General features: G+C 56.7%; 7 protein-coding genes across 7 annotated transcripts; 4 read left to right on the plus strand and 3 right to left on the minus strand.

The window, feature by feature from the left end:
• The first annotated feature begins 194 nt into the window (after window positions 1–194).
• On the plus strand, window positions 195–4,068 carry K437DRAFT_257787 (putative AAP1-alanine/arginine aminopeptidase). Its single transcript, XM_013386650.1, has 4 exons — window positions 195–560; window positions 630–1,683; window positions 1,783–2,996; window positions 3,092–4,068. Exons 1-4 carry the CDS (start codon window positions 399–401, stop codon window positions 3,719–3,721), a joined length of 3,060 nt encoding a protein of 1,019 aa, XP_013242104.1. The 5' UTR covers window positions 195–398; the 3' UTR covers window positions 3,722–4,068.
• Window positions 4,069–4,368: 300 nt separating this feature from the next.
• Window positions 4,369–5,810, plus strand: K437DRAFT_275102 (uncharacterized protein; the record flags this gene model as incomplete). Its single annotated transcript, XM_013386651.1, has 5 exons — window positions 4,369–4,833; window positions 4,912–5,035; window positions 5,146–5,225; window positions 5,311–5,618; window positions 5,762–5,810. The coding sequence occupies exons 1-5, from the start codon at window positions 4,684–4,686 to the stop codon at window positions 5,808–5,810; spliced, it is 711 nt and encodes a 236-aa protein (XP_013242105.1). The 5' UTR covers window positions 4,369–4,683.
• Window positions 5,811–6,778: 968 nt separating this feature from the next.
• On the plus strand, window positions 6,779–7,510 carry K437DRAFT_257791 (uncharacterized protein). Its single transcript, XM_013386652.1, has 2 exons — window positions 6,779–6,894; window positions 6,966–7,510. Exon 2 carries the CDS (start codon window positions 7,038–7,040, stop codon window positions 7,278–7,280), a length of 243 nt encoding a protein of 80 aa, XP_013242106.1. The 5' UTR covers window positions 6,779–6,894; window positions 6,966–7,037; the 3' UTR covers window positions 7,281–7,510.
• K437DRAFT_257792 (glycine cleavage system T protein) lies at window positions 7,460–9,171 on the minus strand. Its single transcript, XM_013386653.1, has 2 exons — window positions 7,801–9,171; window positions 7,460–7,705 (listed from the first exon to the last, which is right to left on the minus strand). Exons 1-2 carry the CDS (start codon window positions 9,020–9,022, stop codon window positions 7,524–7,526), a joined length of 1,404 nt encoding a protein of 467 aa, XP_013242107.1. The 5' UTR covers window positions 9,023–9,171; the 3' UTR covers window positions 7,460–7,523.
• Window positions 9,172–9,879: 708 nt separating this feature from the next.
• Window positions 9,880–12,351, minus strand: K437DRAFT_295316 (MFS general substrate transporter; the record flags this gene model as incomplete). Its single annotated transcript, XM_013386654.1, has 7 exons — window positions 9,880–10,206; window positions 10,281–10,368; window positions 10,446–10,480; window positions 10,561–10,605; window positions 10,702–10,959; window positions 11,066–12,070; window positions 12,112–12,351. The coding sequence occupies 7 exons, from the start codon at window positions 12,349–12,351 to the stop codon at window positions 10,087–10,089; spliced, it is 1,791 nt and encodes a 596-aa protein (XP_013242108.1). The 3' UTR covers window positions 9,880–10,086.
• A 1,642-nt stretch (window positions 12,352–13,993) lies between these two features.
• K437DRAFT_158769 (uncharacterized protein) lies at window positions 13,994–15,059 on the plus strand. Its single transcript, XM_013386655.1, has one exon. The coding sequence runs from the start codon at window positions 14,145–14,147 to the stop codon at window positions 14,769–14,771; it is 627 nt and encodes a 208-aa protein (XP_013242109.1). The 5' UTR covers window positions 13,994–14,144; the 3' UTR covers window positions 14,772–15,059.
• K437DRAFT_237640 (SEP-domain-containing protein) lies at window positions 14,707–16,700 on the minus strand. Its single transcript, XM_013386656.1, has 4 exons — window positions 16,535–16,700; window positions 16,329–16,465; window positions 15,143–16,277; window positions 14,707–15,057 (listed from the first exon to the last, which is right to left on the minus strand). Exons 1-4 carry the CDS (start codon window positions 16,591–16,593, stop codon window positions 14,925–14,927), a joined length of 1,464 nt encoding a protein of 487 aa, XP_013242110.1. The 5' UTR covers window positions 16,594–16,700; the 3' UTR covers window positions 14,707–14,924.
• Window positions 16,701–16,777: the final 77 nt, after the last annotated feature.

A 16,777-nucleotide genomic window follows, 5' to 3' on the forward strand; every position in this document is an offset into this window, starting at 1 on the left:
AGGGTATTGCCGAACACGTCACCACATGCACCGCGCCTTGGACCGCGTGGACTCAAGGGAGCGAGTTCCGCCACTACAAGGCAAAGAAAGCGCCGGCGCCCGCCCGCCACGGCCTCGAGTTGTTCCAGTCAATTGCTGTGCGCCGCGTGGGCCCGAAACGCCCCACAGGTCGGCGGGATGCCATCGCGCGTGTGTGTAGGTTGTGTTGCCCGTGCGTGCCACCCACACACTGTGATTCTAACCGACTCATCATGTCAAGAAGGGACTGGAAGATGGGCATGTGCTTCGCAGCCCCCATTCCGCAATGAACTCATTGCATGGAAGAGCTTGCAGCATTTGAGAGAACTGCGCAGACCTGCCCACGGACAGCCTGCTGGAGCAAACCGAACGGGGTGCTGATGACCGCGCCTATCGTCACCTTCCTCTCTACTCCACTCACCATCCTCCTTAGACCTCCATCCGTGCGTCGTCTTCTCGGCACCATCCCACAAAGAAGTGCTACAGTTCGGCCCGGCAGTACGACCGCAAAACTTTACGCTGCAGCCAAGCTGACGACCAAGGTGAGTCTGGCCGTGCGTCCCTGAGCAAAGCAGAGCAAGAGCGTACTAAGTCGCGTCGTATGTATGCAGACCCCCGCCAGCAGTCGCGTGACACAGCTCAACAACCAGCTTCGGGCACATTCCTCCCGCGCAGCGCTTGCCTCCTCTTCATCCTCTTCCTCGCAACCCGACGCCAACATGGGCGCCTCTGCCGGCAAGGACGGCACGCAGTGGCATCGGCTGCCGACGGCCGTGACGCCAGAGCACTACGACATCATTATCAAGTCAGACCTCGAAGCGCTCACTTTCACTGGCCTGGTCACCATCACGCTCAACATTGAGGAGGAGACGGACGTCATCACGCTGAACGTGGGCCCCAAGCTAACGCTCAGCAAGGCGCACATCACGAGCAGCGCTCTCAAGACGGACAGCAAGACGGTCGCCGTGCTGGAGCACGACAAGGAGCACGAGCGCGCCGTCGCACGGCTTGGCCAGAAGCTGCCCAAAGGCAGCCAGGCGACCATCAGCATCGCGTACGGCTCCGAGATTGATAACTCCATGATGGGCTACTACCGCTCCACGTGGGAGTTCGAAGGAAAGAAAGGCTTCTACGCCCTGACGCAGTTCGAGCCAACGGCCGCCCGTCGCGCCTTCCCCGGCTTTGACGAACCAGGACTCAAGGCGACATACAGCTTCCGCATGGTCCACCGCAAGGACACCACCGCGCTTGCGAACATGCCCGCCGTCGGCGAGTCCAAGGCGATCAGTGTCGCCGAACAAGACAAGCTGTTGCGCACCAGCGAGCTCGAGCTCGACACGTCCAACAACAAGTGCGCCCTTAAGACTGAGTCCAGCATCGCCGGCAAGACCGAGACAGATGGCGACTGGGTGTTGACAGCGTTCGAGAAGATACCCAAGGTATCCAGCTATCTCGTCGCCTGGGCCAACGGACCGTTTGTCCACCTTGAGAGCACGTACAAGAGCCCCATCACTGGCAAGGACGTCCAGCTGCGCATTTACGCCACGGGAGAGTACATCGACCAGGCGCAGTTTGCGCTCGATGCAAAAGCAAAAGTTATGCCGGTCTACGAGAAAGTGTTCGACATTGCCTTCCCGCTGCCAAAGCTCGACACGCTCGTTGCCAGTGAGTGCTGGTAGGCGGCTGACGCTCTGGCAAATGTCCGCGCATGCGCCTGCTCCCTCCCGTACTGACGACCGTCTTGCCTTTCTTTGCTCGCCGTAGCCGACTTTGACGCCGGTGCGATGGAGAACTGGGGACTGATCACCGGCCGGACGGGCATCTACCTTTACGACTCAAACAAGGGCGGGCTTCAGGCCAAGAAGCTCTCTGCGAAGGTGCAGTCGCATGAGTGCGCGCACCAGTGGTTTGGCAACATCACCACTATGGACTGGTGGTCGGGTCTCTGGCTGAACGAGTCGTTCGCCACGCTCATGGGCGAGGTCATCATCCTCGACCGCGTCTGGCCCGAGTGGACGTCCGGTAGTGAGTTCATCGTCGGTCACCTGGCGCGCGCTCTCGAGCTCGATGCCAAACGCTCGTCGCACCCGATCGAAGTGCCGCTGCAGGGCGACAACGTTGAGAGCGCAATCAACCAGGTCTTCGACGCGATCAGTTACTCCAAGGGCGCCAGCGTTCTGCGCATGCTCAGCAGGATGGTCGGCGAGGAAAAGTTCCTCAAAGGTGTCAGCATCTACCTCAAAAAGCACCTTTACGCCAACGCAACGACCAACGACCTGTGGAAAGGCATCAGCGAGGCGTCCGGCCTGGACATCCCCAAGATCATGGGCAAGTGGGTCCTCCAGCAGGGCTTCCCCGTTCTCACCGTGACTGAGGGCGAGAACGAGATCAAGGTACGCCAGAACCGCTTCCTCTCCACCGGCGACGCCAAGCCTGAGGAGGACGAGACGCTGTGGTACGTCCCGCTAGAGCTCAAGACGATCGGCGCCGATGGTCGCACTCAGGTGGACAGCAGCATCGTACTCAACGAGCAGCGCGAGACTAGCATCCCGCTGCAGAACGTGCAGGGTAGCGTATGGAAGCTCAACGCCGACACGGTCGGCGTCTACCGCGTCGCGTACACGCCGGAGCGTCTCGCCAAGCTCGGCGAGGCCGCAAAGAAAGAGCACTCGGCCTTTTCGCTCGAGGACCGCGTGGGGCTCGTCAACGATGCGCACACGCTTGCCAAAGCCGGCTACGCTCAGACAAGCGGCACGCTGACGCTGCTGCAAAAGATCGTTGATGAGCCAACGTTCCTCGTCAACTCGTCCGCCATCGGCGCCATCGGCGACCTCCTGTCCGTCTGGTTCGAGGAGCCCGAGGACGTCCAGCAGGCCATCCAGAGCTTCGGCGCCAACTTCTTCGGCCCCAAGGCCAAGCGTCTCGGATTTGACGGCAAGCCGGACGACTCGGTCGAGACGCAGCAGCTGCGAGAAACTGTGAGTGTGCTTTGCTATCCTACCTGTAGAGGCAAAGTTGGCTCGAAGCACATTGCTGACTGCTTTTGAACAAACGCCCCTTGCTCTTCTTTTAGGTCATCGCCGGTGCTGCGGCCGGACGGGACGAGTGGACGCTCGGCGAGATCAAACGCCGCTTTGACGCCTTCCTCCAGGGCGACGACAGCCTGATCCCGGCGGATCTGATGATGACCATCTACTCGACCTCGGTCCGGTACGGCGGCGAAGCAGAGTACAACAAGGTCGTCGAGGTATACCGCAAGCCACCTACACAGACTCACAAGCAGACAGCCATGTTCGCCATGTGCGCCACGCAGCAGCCCGAGTTGATCGAGCGCACGATCGAATTCCTTTACAGCGGCGAGGTCAAGGAGCAGGACTTCCTCATATACTTCCGCGGCCTCAGTGCGCGCCCCGTCACGCGTCGGCTACTGTGGGAGGCGACCAAGAAGCGCTTCGACGAGCTCGTTGAGCGCTTCTCGGGTAACTTTGCTCTCGGCCGCCTTGTCGAGCTCTCCTTTGGCAGCTTCTCCAGCGACAAAGACGTCGCAGATGTTGAGGCGTTCTTCAAGGGACGCGACACGCGCAAATACTCCATGGCCCTCTCGCAAGGACTTGAGGGCGTGCGCGCGCGCGCCGCATGGCTTGCGCGCGACCGCGACGACGTCAGCGGCTGGCTCAGGAAGAACGGATACCTCAAGCAATAAAGGAGTGTCTTCGTAATGTACGAGGGGCTGTGTGTGTTATTCAAATCCAACTATCCATCTGAGAACAGCATTGTGTTGCACTCTGCTCCGTTGCTTGCGATTCCAGTTGAAGATTCAAATGCAGAAGCGAATCGCGAATGACGATCACAGTGCATTTTAGCAGCAGGATGCAAGTGCTAAGAAGTGGCACTTCGTCATGCTGTCTAATCTGGCGGATCACCAATCGATCATACAATGACATTTGTTGCCAGCGATGACACATAAGGACGATGCCCACTCCCTGCTACCGAGGCTTGAGACTGTCCACGGCGTTGTCGTGCCCCCTGTGGGCGTTGTATAGGTAACGTTTTAACGAGTAATCAAGTGATAAATGAGCCGCAGCTGTGGCTTATGCATCATAGAGCAGCTCCACAGTCTCCTCCATCTCTGCGGCATGGCTTGTGATTCACGAGCAGCCCGGCAACGTTGCTTGGCGCTCAGACGAGAAAGAAGCTGCAAACAGACCGCCTCATTGACGGAGACATGGCTGACACGTTGATATGAAAGGGTGGAAGTGGTCCACTAGCAATCCCTCCCATGGCATTCCATTATGCACACGACATTGGTCGTAGACACAGCCAGAGAGGATGCCCACCAGGGACAAGAGGAGCTGCATCATGATCTCACCTGCTGCGCAACCTCCGGCAAGATGGCTCGTGCCGTGATGTTTGCTCTTGATGGCAAGCTCTCACACTATATGCCACTTCGACGTTCACTTGAATCTGTGGTCTGAAGGAGTCAAATTCCTACCTGCTCCCTTGCAAGTGGCCATTCCCCACTGAGAAATCTGAGTCGACCGAGCCTTCTCGAAGCTGCCAGACGCCCCTCCCTTATTCGGACTCTGCGAGAACTGCGTCTCTTGCTGGGTTATGCTGGGTTCCGCGAAAGGAAGCGAAGTGTAGCTCGCGAGCCGATGAAAACGTATGTCGCCAAACCGTCGGCGCGACCACCCGAAGGACCGCGAGGATATCGGCATCTTCAACTTTTACCATGTCTTTGGCCTACAGATTGCCAACAACATGATTTGCCCGATTAAAATGCCGAAAGGCTCGGTGTCACAGCCTATGTCCCCGGTGTGGGTGTAACTTTTCGGTTTCTCACTGTATTGATGTGCCGAAACTGACGGCATTGGTTCCTCTTGGCCTCTGCAGATGTTTCACGGTGGTGGAGCTCCCGTTTCGTTCGTCGACAAGTTGGAAAGCACCGCGGTGGAAGCCAATGTGACGACGCTCGAAAATATTACAGAAGGACTACAGATGGCGCCTATCTTTCGTTGTGAATATGTGCTTGGAAATGAGTAGCATCGAAACAAAAAAGCCCTTCACGTCGACATCCTCATCTGCCGGCAGAATACATTGCCAATCACCTGAATACCGATTTTTTAGACGTAGAAAAGTTCATCTTGATCTTCACCAACGAGAAAGGCTTCAAGAAACTCGGCGAGATCACTTCTACGGAAGCGTATGTCCTGACCATGCAGTGCAGCCCTGCTATATACATGCTTTGTGTACTCTGATCATTCTCGCCGGGAACCCTCCGCTTCGCTGCAGAAATGCGCTCTCCTTTACAATGGCATGGGTGACCTGGACATGTCCGCCTCGGCACATGCTTCGTCCTGGACGATGGACGAGGTTGGATCGCTGCGGAACCCGACTTTGTCCAGCCTCTGCGAGGCGGATGAGATAATGAGCCTGGCGCAGCTCAGGCACGTCACCGTGGTCATGAAGGAGGAAGATACGGTGCCGTGCGACACCAATGTGTACCCCAACACGGTCCACTGCGGCGACGCGTGCCCCAATCTCGCAGACCCACAGGCCAAGGCGAGTTTCGAGGCTGCGTTTGCGCAAGCCGCTCTTTTGTGGGTGGTGAGGGAGTCTCATGGAGCAAGCTTCGCGACTTATTGACGGAACTGTTCAATTGTGCTGGCATCATGAGCATTGATTGAGGTCGATGCCATAGATGCGAGCGCCTGACGTGGAGACTCTCTTGTGTCTAACAAAGAGAGCGGGAAGATGGGCTTTCCTCTTTGCCCATGCGACCTCCAGGCTAAAATTTAAGGGTGAAGCCACCGTAGGTCTTGAACAGGCTGAACTGGATGCTCTGACGCTCTGTCAGGGCATGGGAAAGATTCAACAGGATCAGGTCACGCGTAGCTCTCGCTTGCCTTTGGCGGGATTAGCTCATAGTAAATATTTAAGCGGACCGCAACGCGAGACGACGCGATGACGTCATGACTCTGCCCGAGACCGCGGCGCCACCCCTTTGTCTGCTTCTTATCGTTGTGCAGATCCACTATAATTAAAATAATCGAAAGCAGCGGCGTCCCTCCTTGACCCTGACCCACATCTGAGGAATCCAGGGCCCATACATAAGACACACCTTCGCGTCGGACGAACCCAAAGCTGATCACCTGCAAACCCTCATGTCACCCCACCTACCATGGCGGACTCGACCAACTACGGCCTCTGCGAGCAATGCATCTCAGGGTATGCCCTGCCGGGCACGCCTAAAGGCACCGAGGAGCAGATCGGCACGTTCAAGGCCGACGTCGCCAAGCCCTCTGTTGCAACCAATGGCCCAGAAGACATTGCGATCGGCTTCTTCTCCGACGTGTTCGGCTTCAATTTTCCCAACAACAAGATCCCCCTGATCAATTTGCCGAAAAACTCGGCGTCACAGTGCTCGCTCCGGACGTGAGTCTTGCCGAACCCCTGGCAACTGACTTTGCACGACAGTTTGCCTGAGCCTGAATGGGTAGTTGGTGAACGAGATGTTGATATCCGAGCTCTGCTTGGTCCTCGGTTGTTCCACGGTACCGGGCTCAGCGAAATGTTTGCATCCGGGCTTCCCGGCACGGCTGAAGAAGCCAGGAAGACTTCAGTCTTTGGCAAGCTGCACGTTGGGCTGAAGTTGGCCTCTGTTGCTCTTTGTGCGTCAGCCACACTACTTCAGGTCGACGTGAAATGCCCTGCGCTGCCCCCCCATCATACTTATTTCTGATCTTTAATTACATGGCAGGGTTCATCTTGGACCGTCCCGCGAGCTAATTTGCCGACTTAGAAAAGTTCTTTGCCATCTTGCGCAACGAGAAAGGCTACAAGAAGCTCGGCGGTATCGGATACTGCTACGGAGGTGTGAGCGGCCGCAGTAAACTCCGGTGCCATGTGCATCAATTTGTCAACGCTTTCTCTTCCGCACGACCCAGAAATTTGCTATCAAGTACAACGGCACGGGCGACCTGGACGTGAGCTTCGCCGCCCACCCCTCGCTCTGGGCCATGGACGAGATCGAGGCGCTGAAGAACCCGATCGCTTTTAGTCTCACCGAGGTGGACCATTTGATTAGCCCCAAGCAGCTGGAGCAGGTAAAGGCGATTATGAAGAAGAAGGACGGTACCGTCCCGTGCGAATTCAAGCAATACCCCAACACGGTCCACGGCGGCTTAAATCGTCCCAACCTGGCAGACCCGCAGGTTAAGGCTGGCTTCGAAGGCGCTTTCGCTCAGGCCGTCAGCTTCTGAGTCACTCAACAGCACATTTGTGGGCCTTGCACGCAAACTAAGATTGTGCCATCTTTCATTTTTCTGCACAGCTTCCGCGCCCACCTTGGTCTTGAGGTTAGCTCAGCCGCTTGAGTTGCTACCCTCCCTGTCGCCACTATTTTCTCTTGCCCAAGCTTTCACACCGTCGAATACGCAACTATCCTTTCATTTTTCTTTTTAAGGTCCTCGAAATACATGTGATACCCTCTATCCTTGGGCCTTTCATTGCGTGCCCCTGTAGAACTTGGTCGGCACGAACGGCATGCGTGCAACTTGCGCAGGTCTCAGCGACTTCCGCACTTCTACCTGAACCTTGGTATCCTTCTTATGGTGTCCATTCTTGATCAAGCCCATGGCAATGTTCTTGCCCAATGTCGGCGATGGGATGCCTGACGTGATGCGTCCTGGTGACGGGATATTGATTCGATTGCATTGAGCTTCAGGTCAAATGAAGCACCAGCGATGCTGCCGACTGGGCTGATGTGGTTTCTGCACTCACCGATGACTTCTGCCCCAGCCTCGTCGTAGATCTGCGCCCCCTCCCTCGCTGGGGGCCCTTCGACCACGAATCCAACCCTGCGTCTTTGCGGGCCGTCCTTGAGCTCCCTGAGCACTCTTTCCGCGCCCAAGAAATCTGCCTTCTCTCGCCTGTCCTTGCTGACGACCCAAGCCAGCGCTCCCTCGATTGGGCTGACGCTTTCATCGAGGTCGTGCCCGTAAAGGCACATGCCAGCTTCGAGGCGGAGCGAATCGCGCGCAGCCAGGCCCGCCAGCTCGACGGCTGGATCCGCGGCGAGGGCTTCCGTGACAGCGACTGTCGTTGAGGGCGAAGGGATGGAAATCTCAAAGCCGTCCTCGCCCGTGTAGCCTCCACGGGCAATGTGGCATCCTTCGATACCGGCCACGGTCGCGAAAGCAGAGCGGCCGAATGTGAGGGTGCTCAGATCGACACCGGAGACGTGCTTCTTGAGCGTCAGAGCTGCTTGTGGGCCTTGCAAGGCAATCAGGCCGTGGTCGCTGAGCACCTCGTGCTTGACCTCCGGCTTGCCGGCTGCCTTCCACTTTTCGAGCTGCTTGCGGAACCAAGCAAGGTCCTCCTGTCTGCGACCCGCATTCGTCACCACGTAGAATTTTCCATCTTTCTGCTTGGTGATGACCGTGTCATCGAGGATACCACCCTGCTCGTTCAGAAGCACGCTCAGTGTGCTGCCAAATTCGGGCAGGCCGCTCTGGAGCGAGCTAGGCGTCAGGAGCTCGAGAAAGGCGCCGGCACCTGGCCCAGAGAAGTGGTGCTGCACCATATGGCCAACATCGAAGAGTCCTGCGGCACTACGAACGTGCTTGTGGGACGCGAGCGGCGTAGCAGAGGAATAGGAAAGCGGCATCGAGTAGCCGCCGAACGCGACCATGTTGCCGCCGTTAGCGACGTGAAAGTCGTGCAACGCCGTGCGGTCTAGCTTCGATGCGTTGTCGCGCGCTGCGGCCGTGGACGCGAACGTCCGCTTGCAAGTCGACCGCGGCCCATTCTGCGGGTGGCAGATAACTGCGACGGGCCGGATGTTGGCAGAGTGCAATGACCGCGAAGCTGGCTGACGTGCAGCACGCAATGCGACGGCACGGCCTGAGAATATTTCCGAAGTGGCCGGAGCGAAGATTGCGGCAGCGGCGCCGCTCGGACGAGCCGCCTTTCGAAGGACGCTCAACACCTGTGGGCTCGACATTTCAGTGGTACAACCTCCTCGCAGACAAATTCCTCGCTCCTGCGTTTCACTCGAGCCGAGTGCTTCTTCGGCCTGCTCTATTTCGTGTTGGAGCTGAGGCTACATTCAATTTAGCACTATCAATAGAGAGTCACTCTCTCCATTCTTCGGCGGTTCACAGCGGAGCGGCAATGCGGCAACCAGCGGCTAGGGAGAGCCTGAGAGGCACTGAGGGAGAGGCAGGGAAGAGCAGATAAGGCATAGATACTTCCTCAACTAAAGATCCACACGACGCTGTCAACGAGAGAATCAAATCGATCACACCACAATCCTTCCAAGTGTCGGGAAGCTCATTCATACGCCGCGTTCGACGAGACAACACGTCATACACCATGTCCCTCTCCGCCCCTGAGGGATCTTATTCCCGGTAGCGTACGGCAGAAGAGAATTCTTTCTCCGAAGCTTCAAAAGAATTGGGAAAGTCCTGTACTGTTGCAGGAAGGCTAGCAAGTGGGAACGGGATTGGCAGCATCAGTGGGGGGATACCGGATGAAGAAGAGCTAGCGATGCGCCTGACACCTGGCATCTGACATTTGACACCTAACACGTCCATGCCACCTTCTGCATGTAAGTTGCGCCAAACCAGCATATGAATTGCTTTAAATAGACTTCAGAGGCCATAACCGATACCTTGCGTACACCCGCAAGGGGTCGCATTAAGCGATTCCTATGCACGATGGCAAGATACGATGCTGCCACTCCAGGACAGCATGTACGTTGAGATTGATCACATGCCAAGCGCGGATCATAGCAGGCACATTGAGTCGCACGATAACACGGGTTCGCCAGCTTTTCGAAAACGTATTCTAATAAAAGCCCAATGATGTATTTCTGAAGCATGAAACGGGCCTGCAGGCACAAGACATAGGGTATGGCGGGTGGCAATCGGACCCCGCTGAGCAGGCAGTATACGTTTCAAGGTTGCTGCTTAAAAGAAATCCAAGATGATACTAGGAACTCGAATGCTGCGAGTAGGAAACACATCCCTTTCGCCCACCCCAACCTGGTCTCCTTGGAACTCGCGTTTACAAAGCAGTCTTGCCCTGCGACTCGATTTGCAGCGTGACCATGAGCAGGCCAGCAAGGACGAAGAGTGCAGCCGACACGTAGACCGGCACATTGGGGTTGTTCGCGGAGCCGTATATCTGCGTGCACGTAGAAGTGCCATGTGAGATCCGAGTCAGGCCATAGACTACACCAATCAACTGGAGTCACTCACCGCAATGATCGGCGCCATGAGACCGCAGATTCGGTTGAACGATGCAGCGATGCCGTCGCCAGTGCCACGATGCGGAGCAGGGAAAACTCTGTTGTGAAAATGACACATTGGAACGGGGCGTCAGTGTGGCACACAACCGCCGCAGTAGTTCCGAGGGCAACTCACTCTGGTGTGTAGCCGTACAGGACTCCATACATAATCTGTAGAAGGATGTGCAGGATGCATTCCATCAGCCGTTTGGACATAAGGAGGACGCATATCCTTTGGTGCTTGCTCTCACGTTCTGCGTGAGAGCCGTTACGCAGTTGAACGCGAGGTTTTGCGCCTGCAGGTTGCGAAGTAATCACAAAGGATGATCAGATGGACGAACTTGATTTCTCTCGACTCCAGCCAGTGGCAGGGAGGAGATGCAGCTACTCACGCTTGTACGGGCTGCAGTGAAAGCGAAGAGGAAGACACCAGTGAGGACCGTGCCGAGGGACATGGCACCACGGCGTCCGGAGCGCGGCAGCTCGACGAGCCAAGCAGCGATGATAGATCCGGGTACGCCGCAGACGGAGATGATGGCGTAGTTCTTGTACGTCTCGTTAGTGGTAGGGGCAGGCGCGTCGCCGACGGCGCGGCTGAGGTAGATGGGCAGGAAAGCATTGTAGAGCGGGTAGGCGAGGCCGATCATTCCCTTTGTTCAGTGTAGACAAGCGCAGAACCTATGTGAGTGAAGTGCAAGCACGCACATGGGCACGCGGAAGACCATAGAGGGCGCAATGAAATGGATGTGGACTCACCCAGAGGAGAATGATGATGGACGTGTTGTAAGCGAGCTTGCAGCCAGAAAAGAGAGGGCGGACGTGCGACAGCTCGGGCGTGAACATCTTCATCGAGACGCCTCGGAGCATGGTCTTGAGCACGCTCTCATCCTTTTCCTCAGCCAGGTCGGCCTCCTCGACCTTCTCTCCGGCGGCGGTTTTGAGGATGTCGACGCTGATATCCTCGTCGGTGAGCGTGACGCCGTTGCGTGCAGCGACGTCTTTGAGCACTTTTACCGCGGCGGAGTCGCGGCCCTTGGCAATGAGATACTTGGGCGACTCGGGCAGGTTGAAGACAAAGAAGCGGAGGATGAAGCAGACGAGCGTGAGGCCGCCAAACGTGAAGAATGCGTAGCGCCAGCCCATGTTATCGGCCTTGAGGCAGGCCCGTGCGATGATGCCCTGGCTGGCAAGGGTTTCGATCCTGGACGGCACATTCGTCGCATCTTCGGCGCAGGAGAAGTTCGCGATGAGCACCCAGGCGAGGAGACTGGCGATCAGTTGGCCGAGTGACCAGTAGACCGACAGCAGCGTCAGCAGGTACTGGTTTGCGCCGGGGATGAACTCGAGGAAGAGCATTCCGTCGACGGGCAGGTTACCACCGAGCCCAATCCCGAGCGCGGCAAGGATGCCGCCGAGGCCCACAAAGCTAGGAGCAGCGCCGCCGACGACGCCAAAAACTCCGGCAAGGAAGAGCGTGACATTGAATGAGGGGCGGCGACCGATGACGTCAGCGAGGACGCCCCATAACGAGGCGCCGATGATGAGGCCAATGTATAGGGAGAGCGTCATGAACTGCGGGTGCTCGATGCCAAACTCGTTCTGGATCTGCGGAAGGATGATGGCGACAGCCTGCAGCCACAAGTTGTCCAACAGCCAGCCGAGGCCGCTGAGGCAGAACAGCGCCCACTGGAAGCGGCCCATGCCGATCTGCAACAGAGAGCGCGCACTAGTCAACATCCCCTCGCACGCAGATGAGGACGACTACACGACGACGAAGACCGACGACGACGACGACTGCACACATTTTCGTTCATGACGCGATTGACGAGGTAGACCTTGCGAGAGTAGACTGAGTCGGTCGCATTGGCCTCAGGCCTGTCGTCAGCACTGGGGATGCCCTCGGCGAACGAGTGGCCAGAAGGGTGCTTCTCAACATCCTTGTGGTTGTCCGAGCCTGCGTTGGCCGAGTGCTTCTCGGACGAGCTGTGCACTTTGGCCTCTCGCGCGATGGCGGTGGCCTCGGGGGCCTTGGTGACGCTCATGATTGGGGGTGTCACGCTACGCGGAGTATACACAGTGTATTAGGAGCTCGCGGTTGCAAATTGCTGTGCAGGCGTGAATGGCAGCAGCAGAGGCTACGATGAGGATGCTTGGGGGACGGACGAGAGAGACCCGGCTGTCGAACGAGGCCCTTTCAACAGATGCGACGGATGAGCGTTGATGTGGATATAAAGCAGCATTGGTCATCGCAGTGGACTAGTGGGGGCTCCGAGCATTCCTATTTATTCAAATACGTGTACGTACTGGTGCCCAAAGGCGAAATGCCGTGGGCTGCATCCTCTCCTCTCTCTGCTATGCGAACTCGATGGGCCGATGAATCAGGGTTCAACTGGGGGTCACGGCTGGTCAGCCAGTCATCGACGTCGACCGTGGTCATCTGAAGACACTGCATTTGCAGAGCAGACACACAGTCCCCATATCGACTATGTCAGCACGGACTGGAGCGGGCCTCGCTGCAATTTGCTCACAGAAGTGCAAAAACTAGCGTCGTTTTTCGAATTTCGTCATGTATTCATTTTCAGACACTTGGCAAGGCGGCCAGCAAAGTGCAGCAGCCAGCCCTGGACTCGGGAGTCTGGAACTCCTGGCGACCAGACGCCCATGAGCGCTCTCGGTTTCACACATGGTTAACTTGGAAATTGCGCCCCGCTCTCCACCAAATTATGTATGTACACGTTGTACATATTTTAAGCATAGGCTCGGGATATTCAGGGCAGAACAGCTGTCTGGGCAAGGCACGACAAAATCGTTCTCCGCATGTCGCAAGAGGCTGAAGACGAGCCACGCACTCTCTCAAGAGAGGGCACGGGCATATGCAGATCGGCACCCAGAGGAGTGAGATCTACTTATTTGAGGGAGTCACTGAGAAGCATCAGACCACTGTCCGTGCGTGCACCTTGAATTGTTTGTTCTTGGCTCCATGCCCACACATGCTGCTGGGGACTACGGACCTAAGGGTCGTTCAGGCTTTGAAGTTCCACTCACTTTTTTGTGCCCCTTTCCGCCCGATGTCAGCAGCACTCAGCCGGTCTTCAACAAACCTGCGGGCCGGGGAGCAATCATGATCAAGCAGCGCGCAATGATCGCTAGTCAACCACTGGAGTCGGCTCTCGCTGGAGGGCAACGCTGCTGCGCCGCTGGGAAGTGTTGTAAACGCAGCTATGTAAAACCTATTGCTTTTGCAACTAGCTGGCTTCCAGTTCCAGAAGTGAGAGGAACAACTCTGATGTCCTGGTCTCTCCACTGTGACTCGCGCCGAGTCTCTCGCCAGCCGTCATCAAGGGGGGAAGGGAGGCGGACGCGCTTGCTATCTTTGCAATATTCCATCATGCCTTTCTGGATCTTGTCTGCACGTCATTCGCTTTAACGACATTCGATTCTGAGGCCGGCCGGCGCCGGTATGGACACCACCCGAAAGAGCAGGAATAGCATGATATCCGTATACGGCATGGTGCGATGGACCAGGATATCGAGAGACACCTGTTGCGATGCAAGAGATACTTTTGCAGTCAACTGCTGTGGACATGCAGTCACGCGCGGCGTGTGTGTGTCAGTTGTTCAAGACATGTGCAGAAGCGCTTCACAAATGGATTGTAGGACAAACGCGCCTTGAACTTCGCCTGCTGCGAAAGTGCAGACTCTTGTCTAAACGTGCCAAAGCCTTTGGTATGGTAGAGAAGATGGCTCAAACCTCACAATGCAAGATTCACCGTGGTGAAGGACAAAGGCGCACATAAGCTATTGCTTTGAGTCTCTTCGAGACGGGCGCTAGCCGATGGATCGTGTCCGCTGTGACATCCGACTGGCTGAAGGCGGCATCGTGTCTCATCTCGCTGCCTCTCTTAGTGCCAAAAGCTCGTTTGTCAATGGCCCCGTCATCGCTGTAGGTGCTCACGGTGAAGACAGCAATTCTTCCGGACGTGAGCCTGCCTGTTTGAATGCTCAGCTCATTAGTATTGAAAGGGCTTTTGCAATGATGGTGCCAATGAGGGCTTTCCTGAGAGCTCAAAGGCGCTTCGATGTCTTCCGCGGTGATGCCCACCGACTAATGCGGCAAAAGGAGAAGCAAGCGGGCAAGGCCTGTGCACGACTGGACAAGGGCGTGAATGGTACCGCTAACTTGACGACCGGCCAACTATACGAGAGTAGCCAGCCGAGCAGAATGTCGAAAGCCACAAGTTTGGTCGATGCGAACTATCCACAGTTGAGATGCATAATGGGCTTGCACGGCGAACCATCCCGTGTCGAGCTCAAGAGATGGTCGTCCGCTGTTGTCGGAGGATGTTTGAAGCGCAACCAACGATACGCGTCAAACCACAAGTATGGCAGGGAAGAGTCACAGCTGTCTGAGATGGGATACAAGTGGATATCTGCATATATAGAAAGGCGAATCGACAATTAGGAGCGTGAAAGGCGGGCAGGTCAGGCTCAGCACGACGCATGGCCTGCTCTATCACGGTCCATGCTGGTCTCAGCATTGGACAGCGAGTCCACCGTGACCGACAGCTCAACAAGTACTGGAATAGCACAATCATCGACACCTATCCAGACTGCGTCAGGCCCACTTCTGAATTACAACAGCATTCAGAAGACCCGCGTCCTTGAGCGTGGCAGACTCGTCTTCGATCGGCTTGGGTGGGAAGCTCGTCTGAAGAACGTAAGGGCGGGTCTCCATACCGGCGTTGGCACTATGCACGAAAAGGAACGAAGCATATTGGGCAAATAAAGCAATCAGCACTCACTCCCTGCCTCCAAACAGGGTGTAATACTCACGCGTTAATATAGCTCCGCACATCGCGGATTGTGTGCTCATGGTTGAAGCGCCCCACTATGCGCGATCCGTCAGCCAGACGCAATTGCAGTTGCGTTGTTGGCTTGGAACTGTCCACTTCACATTGCACCTGTGACGCTGGTGGAGCGGTGGACCCGATGGGCGCGCCTGCAGGGGAACGAGAAGGTCCAGCGGTTGCAACACTTGGCACGGGGCTGCTGAGTCTGTTTCCGGTACCCGAGAAGGCCTTCATGGCAGGTGGCGGTGGCGGCGTGTACTTTTGATCCGTTTTCTTCTCCACCCGAAGTTCGACCTCTTGATTGGGTTTGACGTCGAGCAAGGATAAAGGCGCTCGCTGTGCTTGCAGAGCAGCAAGGATACGCTGATTCTCGGGATCGTCATAGTTGTAAAGATGCGATTCGCCGATCGTGAATCCATCTTGCCAAAAGGTGACATGTCTAACAGCAGGCGGCAAATTCGATCCATCTTCTACCCCCTCTTCGCCTTCCTCGACAGCCCCGGTTCCGCCATACGCACCAGACACTCCAAGTCGCGACCGGTCGCTTCCATTTCTCACTGCAAGCGTGGGTGCAGAATCGCCGTCGTCACCAATGGTGCGACCGCGACCACCAAAGGCGTGGATGTTGCCACTTGCCTGCCCTCTCGCAGGTCCTCGGCCACCCGCGGCGGGTGGAGGGGGTCCTGCCTCCGCTGCTTGCCGTAGGATGTTGTTCACTATATCCATGCCGCCATCCTCGCTTTGCGCCTGTGAAGCTGCCATTGCCTGCAGAAGCCTCCGCCTGCGCTCGGCTTCGGGGTCTTGTACACTCAACCCGCTGCGCTCGCCTCCAGCGAAGAGGTTTGGAGGGCTATCATCGTCCTCGTCGTCTTCCGGTTGGTGGATCCTGCCAATCCCGCCTCTGAACCCCCCACCTCCACCGCGTGCACGTGTACCGCCCTCCTCGTCTCTCATGCTGCTGAGAGTTGCAATGCCTCCTAAACGTCCAGTGGGTCGACTGCTGGCGCTGCTACTGGCGCGTCCAGAGGTGGTGGCCGCGTCGGCCTGGCCCCAAGACGCAGAAATAGGTTCAGCCGGAGCCCCTGACAGAGTTCTAGGTCCGGTGTATCCCACAGGAGCTGTGAAAATGAATGAGAACCCTCAGCAAACATCACATTTGACGAATCGACTGCGCCGAAGCCAATGTGCACCTGCCTCAACTTCCACTTCTGCGTTTGCTCCAGAGTCAGTACCTTCTGCCCCTCCTGACTCATAGAAGGTAGAAAGAGCAGCATCTATATCTCCATTGGCCGCCTCCACAAAGAATCTGGCAAGGGCATGCGCGAGTGAGCTTTCATATCATGTTTGTATCTGCAGCGCCACAGTCCGCACTCACTTGGAGCGATCCGCGCTCACGCCAGCGACGGACGCGAACTGCGCAATCTTCTCGTCCATCTTCGGCGACTAATAACAACCACGTGTCTGTTTTCTTGCCTTCAGGCGGGTTTCTCACGCAGTAACGCCGTAGGCAGACCACAAAAAGTCCATCGCTATGGAGTCGGTGAGGATGACGTGTATATGAACTACGAAAGATGCACGACTTGATCCTCTCATGTTTCATACAAACACATCGAAGGTG

The sequence above is a fragment of the Tilletiaria anomala genome, assembly GCF_000711695.1.
Source record: "Tilletiaria anomala UBC 951 chromosome Unknown K437scaffold_68, whole genome shotgun sequence".
Classification (NCBI taxonomy): Eukaryota; Fungi; Basidiomycota; class Exobasidiomycetes; order Georgefischeriales; family Tilletiariaceae; genus Tilletiaria; species Tilletiaria anomala.